A 17960-nucleotide genomic window follows, 5' to 3' on the forward strand; every position below is an offset into this window, starting at 1 on the left:
ATCAAAAACGCAAAAAACGCCAATCAAGCTCAGTAGCTTGAGGCATATTTGATAGCAAACAAATTCGTGGTCTCCAAAAACTGTTATAGAAAAACTCAGATCATTAGGTTAAGAATAGTAAATGGAAAAAAAGTGCGAATGATAACGCAAATGACGCTCAGTAGCGTGATACGGTTTTTAAAAAACTTAACTCAATTTTTCAAACAAGTCCAGCAACTTGAGGTCTTCTACCCAATGAGTGTGTATGAGTGGATGTGTGTGTTTTTGTGTTCGTGTGTGTGCGTGTGCGTGTGTGTCTGTGTGTGTGTGTGTTTGCGTGTGCTGTTTAAGCGGTGTGTGTGGTGTGTGTGTGTGAGTGTTGTGTGTGTGGTGAGTTTGTGGTGTGTGACGTGTGTTTGTGTGTGTACGTGTGTGTGTGTGTCATTGTGTGTGTGTTTGCGTGTGCTGTATGTGCGCCGTGTGTGAGTGGTGTTTGGTGAGTTCGTGGTGTGTGGCGTGTGTTTCTGTCATTGTGTGTGTTAGCGTGTATGCGTTCGTGTGTGTGCGTGGGTGTGTGTGTGTGTGTTTGTGTGTGTGTGTGCGTGTGTGTGTGTTTGTGTGTGTGTGTGAGTGTGTGTATTTGTGTGTATGTGTGTGTGAGTGTGTGTCTGTGTGTGCGTGTGGTGTGCGTGCGTGTGTGTGTGTGCGTGTGTGTGTGTGCGTGCGTGTGTGTGTGTTTGTGTGTGTGTGGTATGTAGGTGGTGTTTGTGTGTTTTGTGTGTGTGCATGACTGAGGGTGCGTGTGTGTGCGTGCCTGTGTGTGTGTTTGTGTGTGTGTGGTGTGTAGGTGGTGTTTGTGTGTTTTGTGTGGGTGTGGTGAGTGTTGTATGTGCGTGGAGTGTGTATGTGTTTGTGTGGTGTGTGTGTGGTGCTCTGTATGTGTTGTGTCTGTGTGGTGAGTGTGTGGTGTGTTGTGTGTGGCGTGCCTGTGTTGTGTTTCTGTACGTGCGTGTGTGCGTTTGTGCATGTGTGTATGTGCGTGAGTGTGTGTGTGTGGGTGTGTGTGTCTGTTTTCTTGTGTGTGCGTGTGCGAATGTGTCTGTGTGTGTTTGCGTGTGCTGTATAAGCGGTGTGTGTGGTGTGTGTGTGTGTGAGTGGTGTGTGTGTGGTGAGTTTGTGGTGTGTGGCGTGTGTTTGTGTGTGTACGCGTGTGTGTGTGTCATTGTGTGTGTTTGCGTGTGCTGTATGTGCGCCGTGTGTGAGTGGTGTTTGGTGAGTTCGTGGTGTGTGGCGTGTGTTTCTGTCATTGTGTGTGTTAGCGTGTGTGCGTTCGTTTGTGTGCGTGGGTGTGTGTGTGTGTGTGTTTGTGTGTGTGTGTGTGCGTGTGTGTGTGTTTGTGTGTGTGTGAGTGTGTGTATTTGTGTGTATGTGTGTGTGAGTGTGTGTCTGTGTGTGCGTGTGGTGTGCGTGCGTGTGTGTGTGTGCGTGTGTGTGTGTGCGTGCGTGTGTGTCTTTGTGTGTGTGCATGTGTGTGGGTGTGTGTGTGTCTTTGTGTGTGTGCATGTCTGTGGGTGCGTGTGTGTGCGTGCCTGTGTGTGTTTGTGTGTGTGTGGTGTGTAGGTGGTGTTTGTGTGTTTTGTGTGGGTGTGGTGAGTGTTGTATGTGCGTGGAGTGTGTATGTGTTTGTGTGGTGTGTGTGTGGTGCTCTGTATGTGTTGTGTCTGTGTGGTGAGTGTGTGGTGTGTTGTGTGTGGCGTGCCTGTGTTGTGTTTCTGTACGTGCGTGTGTGCGTTTGTGCATGTGTGTATGTGCGTGAGTGTGTGTGTGTGGGTGTGTGTGTCTGTTTTCTTGTGTGTGCGTGTGCGAATGTGTCTGTGTGTGTTTGCGTGTGCTGTACAAGCGGTGTGTGTGGTGTGTGTGTGAGTGGTGTGTGTGTGGTGAGTTTGTGGTGTGTGGCGTGTGTTTGTGTGTGTACGCGTGTGTTTGTGTCATTGTGTGTGTTTGCGTGTGCTGTATGTGCGGTGTGTGAGAGTGGTGTGTGGTGAGTTCGTGGTGTGTGGCGTGTGTTTGTGTTTGTACGTGTGTGTGTGTGTGTGTGTGTCATTGTGTGTGTAAGCGTGTGTGCGTGCGTGTGTGTGCGTGGGTGTGTGTGTGTTTGTGTGTTTGTGCGCGTGTGTGTGTGTGTTTGTGTGTGTGTGCGTGTGTGTGTTTGTGTGTGTGTGTGTGCGCGTATGTCGGTGTGTGCGTGTGTGTGTGCGTGCGTGTGTGTGTGCGTGTGTGTGTTTGTACACATGTGTGTGTGTGATTGTGTGTGTTAGCATGTGTGTGTGCGTGCGTGCGTGCGTGCGTGTGTATGGTGTGAGGGTGGTGTGTGTGTGTGTGTGTGTGTGTGTGTGGTGTGTAGGTGGTGTGTGTGTCTTGTGGGTTTTGTGTGTGTTGTGTGTGTGGAGCGTGTATGTGTTTGTGTGGTTTGTGTGTGTTGCTCTGTCTGTGTTGTGTCTGTGTGGTGAGTGTGTGGTGTGTTGTGTGTGGCGTGCGTGTGTTGTGTTTCTCTACGTGCGTGTGTGCGTTTGTGCATGTGTGTATGTGCTTGCGTTTGTGTGTGGTGTGTGTGTGTGATTGGTGTGTGTGTGTGGTGAGTTTTTGGTGTGTGGCGTGTGTTTGTATGTGTATTTGTGTGTGTGTGTGTGTGTGTGATTGTGTGTGTTAGCGTGTGTGCGAGCGTGCGTGCGTGTGCGTGTGTGTGTGTGTGTGTTTTTGTGTTTGCGTGTGGGTGTGTGTTTGTGTGTGTGTGTGTGTGTTTGTGTGTGTGTGTGTGTGCGTGTGTGTGTGTGTCTGTGTGTGTGCGTGTGTTTGTTTGTGTGTGTACGCGTGTGTGTGTGTGTCATTGGGTGTGTTAGCGTGTGTGTGTGTGTGTGTGCGTGCCTGTGTGTGTGTTTGTGTGTGTGTGCGTGCGTGTGTGTCTGTGTGTGTGCGTGTGTTGGGTTGTGTGTGTACGCGCGTGTGTGTGTGTCATTGTGTGTGTTAGCGTGTGTGTGTGTGTGCGTGCCTGTGTGTGTGTGTGTGTTTGTGTGTGTGCAAGCGTGTGTGTGTATGTGTGAGTGCGTGTGTTTTTTCTCTCTGTGTGTGTGCGTGCGCGTCTGTGTGTTTGTGTGTGTGTGTTTGCGTGTGCTGTATAAGCGGTGTGCGGTGTGTGTGTGTGAGTGGTGTGTGTGTGTGTGTCATTGTGTGTGTGTTTGCGTGTGCTGTATGTGCGGCGTGCGTGAGTGGTGTGTGGTGATTTCGTGGTGTGTGGCGTGTGTTTGTGTGTGTACGCGTGTGTGTGTGTGTGTCATTGTGTGTGTTAGAGTGTGTGCGTGCGTGTGTGTGCGTGGGTGTGTGTGTGTTTGTGTGTGTGCGCGTGTGTGTGTTTGTGTTTGTGTGCGGGTGTGTGTTTGTGTGTATATGTGTGTGTGCGTTAGTGTCTGTGTGTGCGTGAGTGTGTGTGTGTGTTGGTGTGTGTAAGTGCGCGTGTGTGTGCGTGCGTGTGTGTCTGTGTTTGTGTGCGTGTGTGTGGGTGTGTGTGTGTGTTTGTAAGCGTGTGTGTGTGTGTGTCATTGTGTGTGTTAGCGTGTGTGTGTGTGTCCGTGACTGTGTGTGTGTTTGTGTGTGTACGTGCGTGCGTGCGTGTGTATGGTGTGTGGGTGGTGTATGTGTATGTGTGGTGTGTAGGTGAGTGTGTGCATGTTTGTCTTGTGGGTTTTATGTGTGTTGTGTGTCTGTGGAGTGTGTATGTGTTTGTGTGGTTTGTATGTGGTGCTGTGTGTTTGTTGTGTCTTTGTGGTGAGTGTGTGATGTGTTGTGTGTGGCGTGTGTGTGTTGTGTTTCTGTACGTGCGTGTGTGCGTTTTTGCATGTGTGTATGTGCGTGAAAGTGTGTGTGGGTGTGTGTGTGTGTGTGTGTGTTCGTGTGTGCGTGTGCGTGTGTGTCTGTGTGTGTGTTTTCGTGTGCTGTATGTGCGGTGTGTGTGGTGTGTGTGTGAGTGGTGTGTGTGGTGAGTTTGTGGTGTGTAGCGTGTGTTTGTGTGTGTATTTGAGTGTGTGTCATTGTGTGTGTGTGTTAGCGTGTGTGCGAGCGTGCGTGCGTGGGTGTGTGTGTGTTTGTGTGTGTGTGTGTTTTTGTGAGCGTGCGCGTGTGTGTGTGTGTATGTGTGCGTGCCTTTGTGTGTGTTTGTGTGTGTGTACGTGCGTGCGTGCGTGTTTATGATGTGTGGGTGGTGTGTGAGTGTGTGTGGTGTGTAGGTGATTGTGTGCATGTGTGTGTCTTGTGGGTTTTATTTGTGTTGTGTGTCTGTGGAGTGTGTATGTGTTTGTGTGGTTTGTGTGTGGTGCTGTGTGGTTGTTGTGTCTTTGTGGTGAGTGTGTGGTGTGTTGTGTGTGGCGTGTGTGTGTTGTGTTTCTGTACGTGCGTGTGTGCGTTTTTGCATGTGTGTGTGCGTGAGTTTGTGTGTGTGTGGGTGTGTGTGTGTGTTCGTGTGTGCGTGTGCGCGTGTGTCTGTGTGTGTGTGTGTTTGCGTGTGCTGTATGTGCGGTGTGTGTGGTGTGTGTGTGATTGGTGTGTGTGGTGAGTTTTTGGTGGGTGGCGTGTGTTTGTGTGTGTATTTGAGTGTGTGTCATTGTGTGTGTTAGCGCGTGTGTGAGCGTGCGTACGTGCGTGCGTGTGTGTGTGTGTGTTTGTGTGTGTTTGTGTGTTTGTGTGTGCGTGCGTGTGTGTGTGTGCGTGTGTGTGTGTGTGCGTGCGTGTGTTTTTGTGTATGTGTGTGGGTGTCTCTGAGCGTGTGTGTGTGTGCGTGTGTGTGTGCGTGCGTGTGTGTGTGTGCGTGCGTGTTTTCGTGTCTGTGTCTGTGAGTGTGCGTGTGTGTTGTTGTGTGTGTGTACGCGAGTGTGTGTCATTTTGTGTGTTAGTATGTGTGTGTGTGCGTGCGTGTGTGTGTTTGTGTGTGTGTGCGTGCGTGCGTTTGTGTGTGTGAGTGCGGGTGTGTGTCTATGTGTGTGTGCGTGCGAGTCTGTGTGTTTGTGTATGTGTGTGTGGGAAGGGGCGGCATGAGGAAAAAACGGAGAACCGATCTGAAGAAATAATAATAATAATAATAATAATAATAATAATAATAACAATAATAATAATAATAATAATAATAATAATAATAATAATAATAATAAAAATAATAATAATAATAATAATAATAATAATATTAATAATAATAATAATAATAATAATAATAATAATAATAATAATAATAATAATAATAATAATAATAATAATAATAATAATAATAATAATAATAATAATAATAATAATATGACGTTAAAATACACTCACACTTAACTGTCCACAGACAGCTTCTTCTTCTTGGTAACTAGCGTCATGATATCCCTCGTTAGTGTTCCTTCGAATAACGTTTTGCTGCTGCGTTTGCAAGACATTCGGGTGAGCAAAAGTAACTGTTCTGTTCTGAGAAATTTTGAAAAATGTTGAACCTGTTTGAATAAAGTCGCACTTGTAGAATGTTGACGTTGACCTTGTTGAATAATGTTGAACTTGTTTGAGTAAAGTTGAAATTGTTGAATGTTGACCTTGTTGAATAATGTTGAACGTGTTTGAATAAAGTTGAACTTGTTGAATGTTGACCTTGTTGAATAATGTTGAACTTGTTTAAATAAAGTTGAACTTGTCGAACGTTGACCTTGTTGAATAATGTTGAACTTGTTTGAATAAAGTTGAACTCGTTGAATAAGGTTGAGCTTGAATAATATTGAACTAATCTGAACTAAGGGGCAAACAGATCTGAAATAAATTAATTCATAGAAACATCATTCGTTAGCACGTTCGGCATCACAAAGATTGGTGTCTTCAGAATCACACAAACCCCCACCCCTGTGTGTGGAATCACACTCCCCCACCCTTTTTGTAGTACACTTCATTCTTAATGCTAGCCGTTTTTGCTGTTCTTTATGATCTTCAACCGAAGTTTATCCGCCGCCGACCTCCGACGATCTCCACCGACCGCCGCCACCGACCTCAGTCAGCGACCTCCTCCACCAACTTCCACCGACCTCCGTGATTAGTCCCCCAATTTCTACCACCACTCCACCCCTTCTTCTATCTGAAGACGCAATTCAAATTCAATCTCTCTAAATCTTTAAAACAAAATTTGTTACAAGATTATCTTTTTCCGTTTCCGATGAGTAACTCCTTCGTACAGAAAAAATGACATGTAAAATGTTTGACATATGTAATTAACGTAATAATCAACATTGGTAATAATCAGCTTTTTGGATTACAAGATCAATTGTTACGACAGTACAATAGAATTTTATAGTACAGTATCCTTTTTACATTTGCTAGAACAAAACTTACGCTGCGAGTTTGAAATTTTAAGGCGTTTCTAATTTCCACAAAGGTAAAATTGTTATAATATAGTCACCTATGACTACCCAGTTTACACCCTTGGTTTTGTAATCTCGAGCAGTGCCGCGGCTCCGAATTCTCCTGTCAGTCGGTTATGTTAGCTGTCATTTACAAGTGTAATAAGATTGCCGTTAAGGCTCTGCAGGACAATCAAGCCTGTTGGCTTACAAAATCACTTCAAAAGGCAGGCAATCACATAATTTAGGTTAGCTGTCATTTACGAGTGTAGTATGAGTGCCTTTAAGGGTCTGCAGGAATATCAAGCCAGGAGTTTTGAGCCTGTTGATGCAAGCAGCAGATAGAGATTTGCTTGTGGCAAGGTACCACCAGGATAATCTAACTGAGGAGAGTTCCAAAACTGTTCAAAAAACACACGGAATCTTGATACTATTTTCCTCTTCGTTCTCTGAATTTCCTTCTCTGCAACAGTCTATAAGTTATCACTGCTTAATTTGGGTAACTATCCAATATTCCACTATTTATTTTGGGTAGGTCCAATTGGTAAACAAACTGCAATAAACAAAGTAGAAACTAAAACAAGTATCATTCAAACTATAAACAATGAAGACTGGATTTAATTTAATTTAATGGAAGAATGGAAGAATCCGAAGACTCCAACTTCAACTTAAACTCCGACTTAAACTCCGACTTAAACTCCAACTTAAACTCCGACTTAAACTCCGACTTAATTTTCGACTCCGATTCTGATGAATCCGACTTCAACTTGTTATGCATACGTTCATGATGTCTCTTGAGATTAGATTTATAAATTGTCTTAATTTCGCTTAGGTCACATTTCAGCGGTTTGATACTAAGTTGATGGATTCTGGCTACATGTCTTGCAGTTATGTATTGCGCACGTGACACGTATTCACAATGCGCGCAATGAAAACGTTTTTCTTTCCTTTCACCGACCACAACCTTCTCATAACTCGGTGACCGTCTTTTACGATATTTCCTTTCATCATCAATCTTCCTCAACGTCAAAATTCCGTGGCCAGTTTTCGACAGCGTATCCGCAAATAATTACACTAGTTCTCTATCTTCACATTCAATCACCGACTCATGCAGTTCAACGATAACTTCCATCCTTACAATAATCAAACTCAATCAACAGGTGTAAACAGTGGCAACAGGAAAACAAGTTTGAATCAGATCTGGAATGCACAACATATGAAGACCATTGAAACTACTGTTCAAACACTGGAAAAGGATAAACATAAGTAGACTGATTAACACTGGGATTAACACCCTACGGGCGAAAGCCCGAAGCTTGAACTACTTAAATATATCCGTTGGTGCATTCACATCTTTCAGGTGGAAACGGTGGAGGTCGTCGGAGGTAGGTGGAAGTCGGTGGCGGAATTCGGTGGCTGAGGTCGGTTGAGGTCGATGTGCGAGTTAGTTTTGGTGTAGTTTGGTGTAGTGGTGTAGTCGTGGTGTAGATAGAAGAAGTAGATATAGAATAGCTCGTGAGGGTACCGCCATTTTGAAATATTCATGCATGACATCGAGTTATTCGAAATTTTCAAAATTTTTACAGTCTGTCAAGTCTTTGTATGTACAGTCTGATGTGAAACATTCTGTGCAGTTTTGTCCACTAATGTAAATTAGGCTGCGAAGAAGAAGGACAGACTGGGTTGTTTCTTAATCGACTCTGGGCAGACTGACAGAAGTATTTACACTTCTATTTGTCTGGTTCAGCAATGGTTACTATTGAAAGTCAATGGTACAGCACTGAAACTCACTGTGACCAAGGTACGGGTACTGATTCCCGTTATAACAACATGTCTTTGGATTATATCGAAGAGCAACAGATGTTTCGACTATAGCAACAGGTTCTGTCATGATCTTAACATGATTCAGGAAGATTATGTAAAATTTTGCATAAAGTTGCAAAAATATATTCCCTTGTTTGACTATTATAATTAAATCTTGACAACTACATCCAAGTCTTTTATAGAGTACATCTATGGACAGGTAAGGCGACATATTTCCCCTATTGGTTAGGTGAATATCTTGTCAGATTCTGGTACAAAAATTTCTTCACCAGATCTTGCATCACTATGCCGTTTATCTTGCAAAGCGAATGCCTATCTTGCCAAACCATGCAAGATGAATGGTGATGGATTTGATTGTTTTGGTCGTCCTCCGTTCTCATTTTTCTTTCTGACGTATCATCTTTCCTTTTGCTAAAAAAAATTGTGAGATACAGTTGTGTATGCTCTAAAATACCGTCTACATTTTTCTTCATTTCAACAAGTAAGAAACTGAACTAATCCTAAATCATGTTCTTTTGACTAGCAATAGTAAAATGAAACTAGAACCCTTCAAAAAGTTGCAAGTGTTTCTAATTTATGAAATCAGCAGTTACCAGTTTTGGTATATTCATATGGAAACAAATTACTTTTATTTGATTCTTTATTCTGCAAAATTCCTGAAAGTACAAAATCCTGGTTTGGTTGTAAATCTTTCATTTTGTTGAAAAACAGTATTCTCGTCATATGCTTCCAAGTCTAGACCTGGAATTTCAGAAAAGATGTCAAAAAGTTACACGTTGGAGAACCCTTGTCGCTGCTAATTCTTTTCTAAAGTCCAGCCAATTTCTTGTAATAGACTGTGATGGTTTCAAAGAAACATCAAGAAACTTAGAAGTTTTCTTTATTAAAGTTGCAAAGAACGAAAGAAGAACTTACCTGAAGAACTTTATTGCTGTGTCGATAAGTAATGGCCACAAAACTAAACTCAATCCTAATTTTGTTTTGGCGCTATCATTATCTTAATGACCTATCAATCATATGTCAGAAGTAAATTATCCCTCCAACAGAAACCTGATTCTAACATCCACCGACCTCCAACTAATGAACTCGATTGTACACAAGCCATATACGAATCTCATGAAATGTTGATGAAAAAAGAAAATCACCTCCGGGATTCGGAGTTAAGATCTATTCACATGCCAATCATGTAAAATATTTTTAGCTGTTCTAAGTTTTCTCTGTATATTTTTGCATAGATAACTACAAAATTATAAGCTAATTTTTGTATATTTTCAATTCAAAATTTAATTTAAAATTCAACTTATTGAATTTTTTGACCCGTGTTATCGACCACGACAATGGTGTCCAGACCAGCTACAGACAGACAGATTTTGGATCTACAGAATGCAGAATCAGCTACTGCGTGGATTATGTCTTTTGTGGCGAAATGTCGCGCAGAGAAGAAAGAGGACAAGGTGAACACCGATGGTACTGTACAGGACCTATAGGTAATCAATCGCTTCCGTAGTATGTGCGGGCAAGATACAATTATTAAACTTAGGAGCCTAAAGAGTGCTAAGAATTTGATAGACACTCCGTATAAAGACATCAGATTGGCGATTCAAAATTATATTTCTCCTAAAGAGAGAGTAGTAACGGCAGAAAGAGCTAAATTTCTGTCCGTAATACAAAGTGTAGGGGAGTCAGACGACGACTTCCTAGCACGTCTTAGAGAAGAAGCACGCTATTGTGACATCGAAAAACTGAAAACAGTGGCCAACCCCGAAGAGGAGTTGGTAAAAAGTTTATCTAAGGTTTGAGGGTCCATGAAGCAAAACTTAGACTACTAGACAGCATTGAAGCAAAACCAGCAATGTCGGTTACTGAAATGACCGAGAGCTTACAGTTCAGAAGTCAAGCAATGGCTTTTGCAAGTTCTTCATCAGGAAATAAGCCCTTTACTGTGAAACAAGAAGTTGGGTTCAACTTCAAAAAGACCTTTCGAAAACCAAATGAAAATTTACGGCTAATAAAAGCAACAACATGTGCACTAGTTGTGGAGGTAAGCCACACTCTAGTATACCCTGTCCAGCGCTAATTCAAAAAATTCAACACCTGTGAAAAGGTGGGACACTTCTCAAAAAGGTGTAGAAGCAAACCCCAACCAAATTCAGGTAAGTACAATAAACAGAATAACTTTTGGCGAAGGAGAAAATGTTGCTTCAGAGCAAGCATCTCCAGCATCGGAGATGGGAATGTTTTATACTAATGATCAAATCTTTAGCATGTCTGTGACATGAGAATATATCTCAAACAAGTAGACACAGCTGCAGATAGCACAGTGATATCATCAAAAATAGCTTATGATCATCAATTATCGCTTCTGGTATCACTTACTTGTGACGTTGAATGAAACGGAAGCAGGCTCACGCAAAAACAACTAGCGGTTGTGCAGTCTGACAAAGAGTTTGGATTACAAGGTAGAGACCTTCTACCCAAGCACAGTGTGAACAACATCGCAGCCGAGCACCTACCTGCTGTGAAGTGTTGCAAAGCTCATGTGAAGCTGATAACAGGAACACAGCCAATGTTCTGCAAATCCAGAAAAAATACCTCTACCTCTTCAAGACAAGGTCACTGAGAAGCTGGAACAAATGGTCAGACAAGGCATCCTTGAACCAGTACAACCAGGAGGAGTCACTAATGCATCTCCAGTGGTGTGGCAGAGAGAAGAGTGGAGAACTGAGAATTTGCGTGGACTTGAAAGTGCACATCAATGGCAAGGTCATGGATGAGGACTACCCAAGCCAGACATGGAGACGATCCTCAACAACCTACATGGGGCCTCATACTTTGGCAAAGTTGACCTCTCATTTGCCTACTATCAAATTCAACTTGACGAAGAAGCAAACGATATATGCACAATCAACACATCTCAGGGACTGTTCAAGATGTGCCGAATGCCTCAGGGATTGAAAAACTCTTCTTCAATCTTCCAGAAATGCATCGAATCAACACTCAAAAGAATCAAAAGTGTTGTGATCTTTCAAGACGATGTATTGGTGTATTGAACTACCAAGGAGCAGTTCGACAAGAGAATGCTTGCAGTCAAGACTTGATTACGTGAGAAAAATTGTACTATTAATTAGAAAAAATCTAACTCAAAACCAGTCGATAGCGTTAGTTTTATGGGATACTCCATTTCAAAGGAGGGAATAGCACCAGATCCCAAGCATGTTGAAAAAATAAAAAATGCAAAATCACCAACTAACAACAAACAACTCGAATCGTTTTTTGAGTTAGCTAATTTTTACGGAAGAATGGTTTCTGAATTTGCAACAAAAACGCTATCTTTAATTAAAATGAGAATTATTGATTTATCATGGGGCAAAATGCAACAAAAAGCCATTGGAGACATAAAAAATGAATTATGTGCTAACCCACTAGTACAGCCATATACTCTACAAATACAGTTACTACTGACGCCTCTGAAAAAGCCATTGGCGGGGTTCTTTCGCAAGAAGGACATCCAGTCAAATATGTATCGAGAAAATTGACTACAGTGGAGCAAAACTACTCGAACATAGAGCGGGAAGCACTGGCAATTGTGTTTGTGGTCACAAGACTTAAGCAATTCCTTCTTGGAAGACGATTTACCATACAGACTGACAAAAAACCACTCAAATATCTCTTTGCACCAGACGAGGAGATCCCGATGACAGCATCAGCGAGAATCACAAGATTGGCAATAGCTCTAATGGGTTTCGACTATGAGTTGAAGTACACACCAGGAGGTCAGATACCCCATGCAGATGCTTTTTGCAAAATGGATTTTGACGAAGTTGAATCGGACGACGATCAAGTGTGCTTCGCAATCAATAACATCTACTTCGCCCAGAGTGATTTTGTGGCCTAAGCAGAAATCAAAACTGAATTTGGAACAAACAGACTCTTCCAGGACATAATGAAACGAATCAAAAGCGGCAAATGGAAACAATTTTTAGAAGCAGAAAAAGGATTCGAACAACAGAAAGATGGACTTACTTTACATAATGCAAACATCTTCTAAGGTATTGTTCGTTTCATTCCACCCAAACTACGACACTTGGTTTGGGCAATAGCGCATGAGACACATCCTGGGAAGAAGGCAACTGAGGCATCAGTCAGAATGATAGCATGCTGGTCTGGCATTACCCAAGACGTTCAACACTTTGATAGTAAATATAAGAATTGTTAAATGAAAAGGCCTAGCCTGGCAAAAACAGTTTCTACGTAGCCAGAAGCCGACGTCTGGGAACAGCTCCGCATGGACTGGGGTTATGTTAAGGACCAAGGCAATATCTTAGTAATTGTTGACGCGGTTTCTGGTTGGATAGAATTTTCCCCGCGGGAAAAAGAACACCAGAAACAGTTAAAATATATCTTAGTCAAATCTTTGCAAGAATCGGAATACCAAAAACTTTAGTATCTGACAATGGTCCTGAATTTGTAAGTGGTGACCTTAAACAGTGGTGTGATTTACTGGGAATTAAAAAAATGGAATCACCTGTCTATCATCCAAGAGCTAATGGACTAGCTGAAAGAGCATTTCAGACAGTGAAACGAGTGGAGTCCCAACATTAATGTGTCATTTAGATTCCTGCAAAGGACATTGATGACACATCGCAACACTTCAAATACGAGGGGCAAAACTCCAGTTGAACTCTTGTTGGGACGCAGAGTGAGATTACCAGCAATAGCAGATTTCGACTTGTGCGAACCCATTCTATTCAAGGTCAACGAAAAAACAAAGGCAGTTCCTGCTGCCTTCATAATCAGGAAGGGATTAAACACATTTTTCATACAGCCCGAAAGCTCAGCACGGACTATTCTGGTGAGCGACAACCAAATTGTGAGACTAGACGAGGACAATGTGAAAACTGAACCAGCAGTGGAGGAGACCATATCTCTATAAAAAGCTTAAAAAGCAGGGAGGATGTGATGATTTCAAAGAAACATCAAGAAACTTAAAAGTTTTCTTTATTAAAGTTTCAAAGCACGAAAGAAGAACTCACCTGACGAATTTTATTGCTGTGTCGATAAGTAATGGCCACAAAATTAAACTCAATTCTAATTTTGTTTTGGCGCTATCGATATCTTATTGACCTATCAATCTTAATTTAGAAGCAAATTTTCCCACTGACGGTAACCTGATTCTAACATCCACCGACCTCCAACTAATGAACTCGATTGTACCCAAGCTGTATATGATTCTCATGAGATGTTGATGAAAATTGAAAATCACCTCTGGGATTCGGAGTTAAGATCTTTTCACATGCCTATCATGTAAAATATTTTTAGCTAATCTAAATTTTCTCTGTATATTTTTGCATAGATAACTACTATAAATACAAGCTAATTTTTGTATATTTTCAGATCAAAATTTAATTCAAAATTCAACTTATTGAATTCTTTGACCCGTGTTATCGACCACGACATAGACAAAAATGTTTCAAACTAATATTTTCCAGCAACATCTGGGTTCAATCTGATGACGTTCTCTAACCTTCTGAAAAGTTGAAAAATTTAGCTGTATGCCCCTAATTTTTAAGGAAATGACAAACAAGACATTGCTATGGATGCGAGCGTAATTCAAGGACTTTCTTTATTGTCAAGCCCAAATCCAGGACACGTAATACTGTCCAGCCAAATTCTAGGACCCGTTTTATTTTCTAGCCCAGTTCGAGGAGGGTTGTTTCAACTCCAGCCAAAGTCAAGAACACACAAAGTCCAGAAAAATACTTTCCATTTCAAAAATCTATCCAGGACAGTCTTTTCAAGTGTATTAACAGTGGAGGACGGTCTTTTAATATTTCCAGGTCTAGGGCTCGATCATGCTAATACCACTCACCCATTTTGCAACTGTTCGCATATTTTCAACATGAAGGGCCATCTTGCAGGAAAAACAATTTATAAATGGTTATCTTACATGATCTTGTAGGATTTTGGAAGAAATTCTTACAATCCAAGGCATCGTCATCATTTTTGAGCATTATGCAAGATAACCGTTGAAATTCTGCTGGAATTTTAATTTCTCGCGCAGGCTATTTTTGTTCTCACCTATATAAAAGGTACAAAAAGTGTTGAAAATTTTGCAATCATGGAAGATTTTGCATAGAGAACTATTCATGGCTTGTATGCTACCATACCATAAACGGTTCTTGGACATGGTTGCCCAGCCATGCCAATACAGATGGTGTGAATCGCGGGTAAGACAGCGGAAGTCTGGTAAAAATGCGCTTATTTCGGTCGACATTTTTAAACGGGAATTGGACTGGATTCCCCGTCTCTGGGATCGATCTGAATTGTGCCAATGTTTTAGTGACGTACAAGGCCTCCTGCTTCAGTGTCACCATTTCAGCCACTCCGAAGGGAGTTTGTAAGGACATGGACTTCTTTTACAGAGATTCTCTTCCTTGGATTGTTTACAAGAAATGTGCATCTGCACCCACTATCACAATCCAGTTCAGAGGACTTAATTTGCGCACCTATCATAGTTTCTGGGTTAGAATTTTTCTGTGTAGATATGGGCACATAACGAAAATTTTAGATAACTTAAGAAAACTTACCAAAATTTAAATGAAGCACATTACTAGAACGGAAGATCTCACAAATAGCATATATTGTGCAAGATGTGATTGTTGTCGTATCTTCATGTCCACCATAATCTTGTAATAATATATAGAATCTTGTTATTTATTCAGGTGGAAGCAGAATCAGACCTCATTCTGGAAGACAAAAGTTTCTTCAGCATTTACACGCCATACCACTCCTACGCAGAGTAAATGAGACTATTAAATCCTTCTTTTTATATACTGGCTTTTCATGATCAGTTTATTTTCAGACTATGCCATCGTACCCACTCTTCGGAAGGTGGCAACCCCGGACCAGTTTCATTGTAAGCAGATCGCACGTACTTTATCCATTTATTTGTACAAATCATTGGCCTAGTAGATTTTCAAAAAACTGTTCCAAAAATTTCAAAAAACTTAAAGATCTATATTACAGACCTTCGTTTTTTCAGCCAAACCCAAAACGTTTTTTACGCATCAGAGAAAAAAAGACGGTTACGACCAGATTAAATTCCACAGATAAGTTTTCAAATTCAATTTTTTTAAATCTCCAAACCTATAAACTAATAATATAACCAAAAGGTAAAAGTTTACATGCCTTTCGAATAATCAGAGTTATAATGAAATATTCAAAATTATACATGAATCTACAAATAAACTTTACCCATTAACTATTACCCATTAAACCGTTTGTTCGCATATATAATTGTAGGAAGTAAATGACCCTAATTGTCTTTATTGGTATATTTTAAAGCTGACATTGCAAGATCACTTAAAGCTCTCTTGAGAAACATTTTTTTGCCTTCGCTCTCACATTAAAAGGTGACATAATCCACTTTTGGATGCTCTTCAAATCAAAGATCTTTAACTCTGCTTGGAAAGCTTTGTTTTCTTATTATCAACAGTTTTTTTCATTTGTTCTGTATTAACTGTAGGCACATTTTATATAAAGTTCTGATTTACCACAAAGACACAAGTTTATGTTAAGTTTAAGTACGCTGAACGTCGCAAAAATTGCTTTAGCTGTTAGGACATATGATTTGAGACGAATATCACGGCAATTGTCATACTCACAACGCATATAAAAAACCTTTATGCCCCAAATAATCTGTCAATTTAGAAGCTGCATAATTGTTGCTGACAATGTTTGTAAAAAACTCAACTGCAAGAAAGCTGTGAAAGAACTAAAAAAATTAAAACAAGGAGCTTCTTTTTAAAAGGTGTATGATTTCTCGCCAAATTTGGTGAGCAATTAGCAGCCTCCATTTCCAAAAGTAACGTTTAAATTTACTTCAGATGACAATTATGGGTCAAAGTGTACTTTAAACAAGAAAAACTTGCAGCACACATTAGTATATTCCTGTAGAGTGAACTTTTGTTTTTAATTTATCCTCTGTAGAGAAAAAACTCCATTTTTTTCTAAATTTAAACTTGCATGATTATCCTTCAAGGACTTGTCTGTCTACAGTAATATAGTTTCTAAACAATTTTTTTCTGCCATTTCAAGTTGGCAAAATAATAGCTTGGTCCGCAAAATTATCGATCTCAAAATCACCATTGAATTTTTGTGAGCTATCATTAACGAATAAAACAAACATTTAGGGTCCTAAAACTGTGCAATGGAAACTCGATTTATAAGAGTGATTTATAAAATTTTTTTCAGTCAAGTTGGAGCCCATTTTAACGAGCAATTTTTATTCTGTAGATGCGTATTGTAATTGCAGCTGCAGAGAATTTGAAGCCCTCTAGTTTTTAAGGAAAACTTTGTGCGACATTGAAATGACTGCTTGTGCTAGGTCCTAAAAATTGCTTCAGGATATCTTCCGTTCTCCAAGTTTTCTATAACTGTCTCAGTGAAATACAATACAGCATTTGTGTGTGATTTTTTGTTCTTGAATCAAAACTGCTTTTTATTAGACAGATTGGTTACCAAAAAATATGTTTTTTAAATTTTTTAAAAAATATAATGCAAATGTTTTTTTTACCAAAATTGGCCGATAGTTGCTAATGTGTGTGCTTGACCCTATTTTATTAATTAGTATGACATATATTTGTTCTATAATACTTGAAAAGAATACTGTTTTAAGTAAAATCTTTAAAAAATATTTACAGATGCGTACCATTTTATTAGTTTTCGCTTTTTAGAGACCACGCATGGAAAAATACTGCACCCGGTGATTTAGTTTTGACTCTAAGTTGTAAATGGCTTGCTGAATTTCTTTTAAAGTTTTGTGGATTTTTTTTCTGCGGAATTTGAAAAAATTCGATTTTTGCCCCCCTCACATGCCATACATACACAATATACACAAACACGGACAAAAACAGTACATCTCCGCACAAACACATTTATTTTAATTGCATTGGAAACGTTTGAAAATTTAGTTTGTCGCCAAACGATACCATTGGTATCATAAGTCCTCATGTTGTTTCTCAAATCCAGGAGCTTGAAATTTATTTGAGCGCTGTTTTTTTTTCAAAAAAAGTGTGCTTCCAATATTTATAGCATAGTTTCACGATTTTCGTTTACTATTTGGTGTGAATGAAAAGTCGAAGAATGCCTCCATTTTCCCCTCCATATGGCGTAAAATTTTTGTATGGAGGGAAGAATAGTCCCTATGATCAGCCATTTGTTCACGAGTGGAAAAAATTGACTTCTATTTTCATTGGTATTTCTCTTTTTTTTCAGTGCTATCTTCATCACCGAAAAATAAGTTTTGCTCTACCAATTCTGATGATGTATCAACGTTTTTAAATTTCTCTAGGCTAGTTCCATTTTTCAAGGCTGATTTTAGTCTAGTCAGCTCATTCCACTGAAAATGCCTTTTTTACTGGCAGTTTTTTTTTCAAAAAGCAGCTAAAATTAACAAATCAGTATCCATATGCAAAATCACAGTGGAAATAATATAAAACCCTCAAGCCAAGTTTCAGAAAGTCTTGTGTTTAATTGCTGTTCAAATTAGTCGGACTAAAATTATCTACTGTTTTTTTGCTTCTGAAACAAAGTTTTGAATCATCTCATTAGAAAAAGCATTGTGGCAAACTACTAGAAAGATGCTCTGAAATAGCTGATATTTGTCTTTCTTTGGTCAAAAATTAGACTTCTCATTACATTGCAAAAAACACATTTGCTCGAGTATATATATACATATATATATATGTTTGT

The 17960-nt window shown here is 40.2% G+C and overlaps 1 protein-coding gene across 1 annotated transcript in view; it reads left to right on the forward strand.

Annotated features, from left to right (window-relative positions):
• LOC142341289 (uncharacterized) overlaps positions 1-17960 on the forward strand; it is a 41452-nt gene that overhangs the window by 13271 nt on the left and 10221 nt on the right. Inside the window, exons 6-8 of the mRNA XM_075392208.1 lie at positions 14548-14729; positions 14930-15006; positions 15070-15123. Of these exons, the coding sequence (XP_075248323.1) occupies positions 14548-14729; positions 14930-15006; positions 15070-15123 (313 nt within the window). The remainder of the gene's footprint in view (positions 1-14547; positions 14730-14929; positions 15007-15069; positions 15124-17960) is intronic.

Source organism: Convolutriloba macropyga, chromosome 6 (assembly GCF_964194025.1).
Source record: "Convolutriloba macropyga chromosome 6, txConMacr16.3, whole genome shotgun sequence".
Lineage (NCBI taxonomy): Eukaryota > Metazoa > Xenacoelomorpha > Acoela > Convolutidae > Convolutriloba > Convolutriloba macropyga.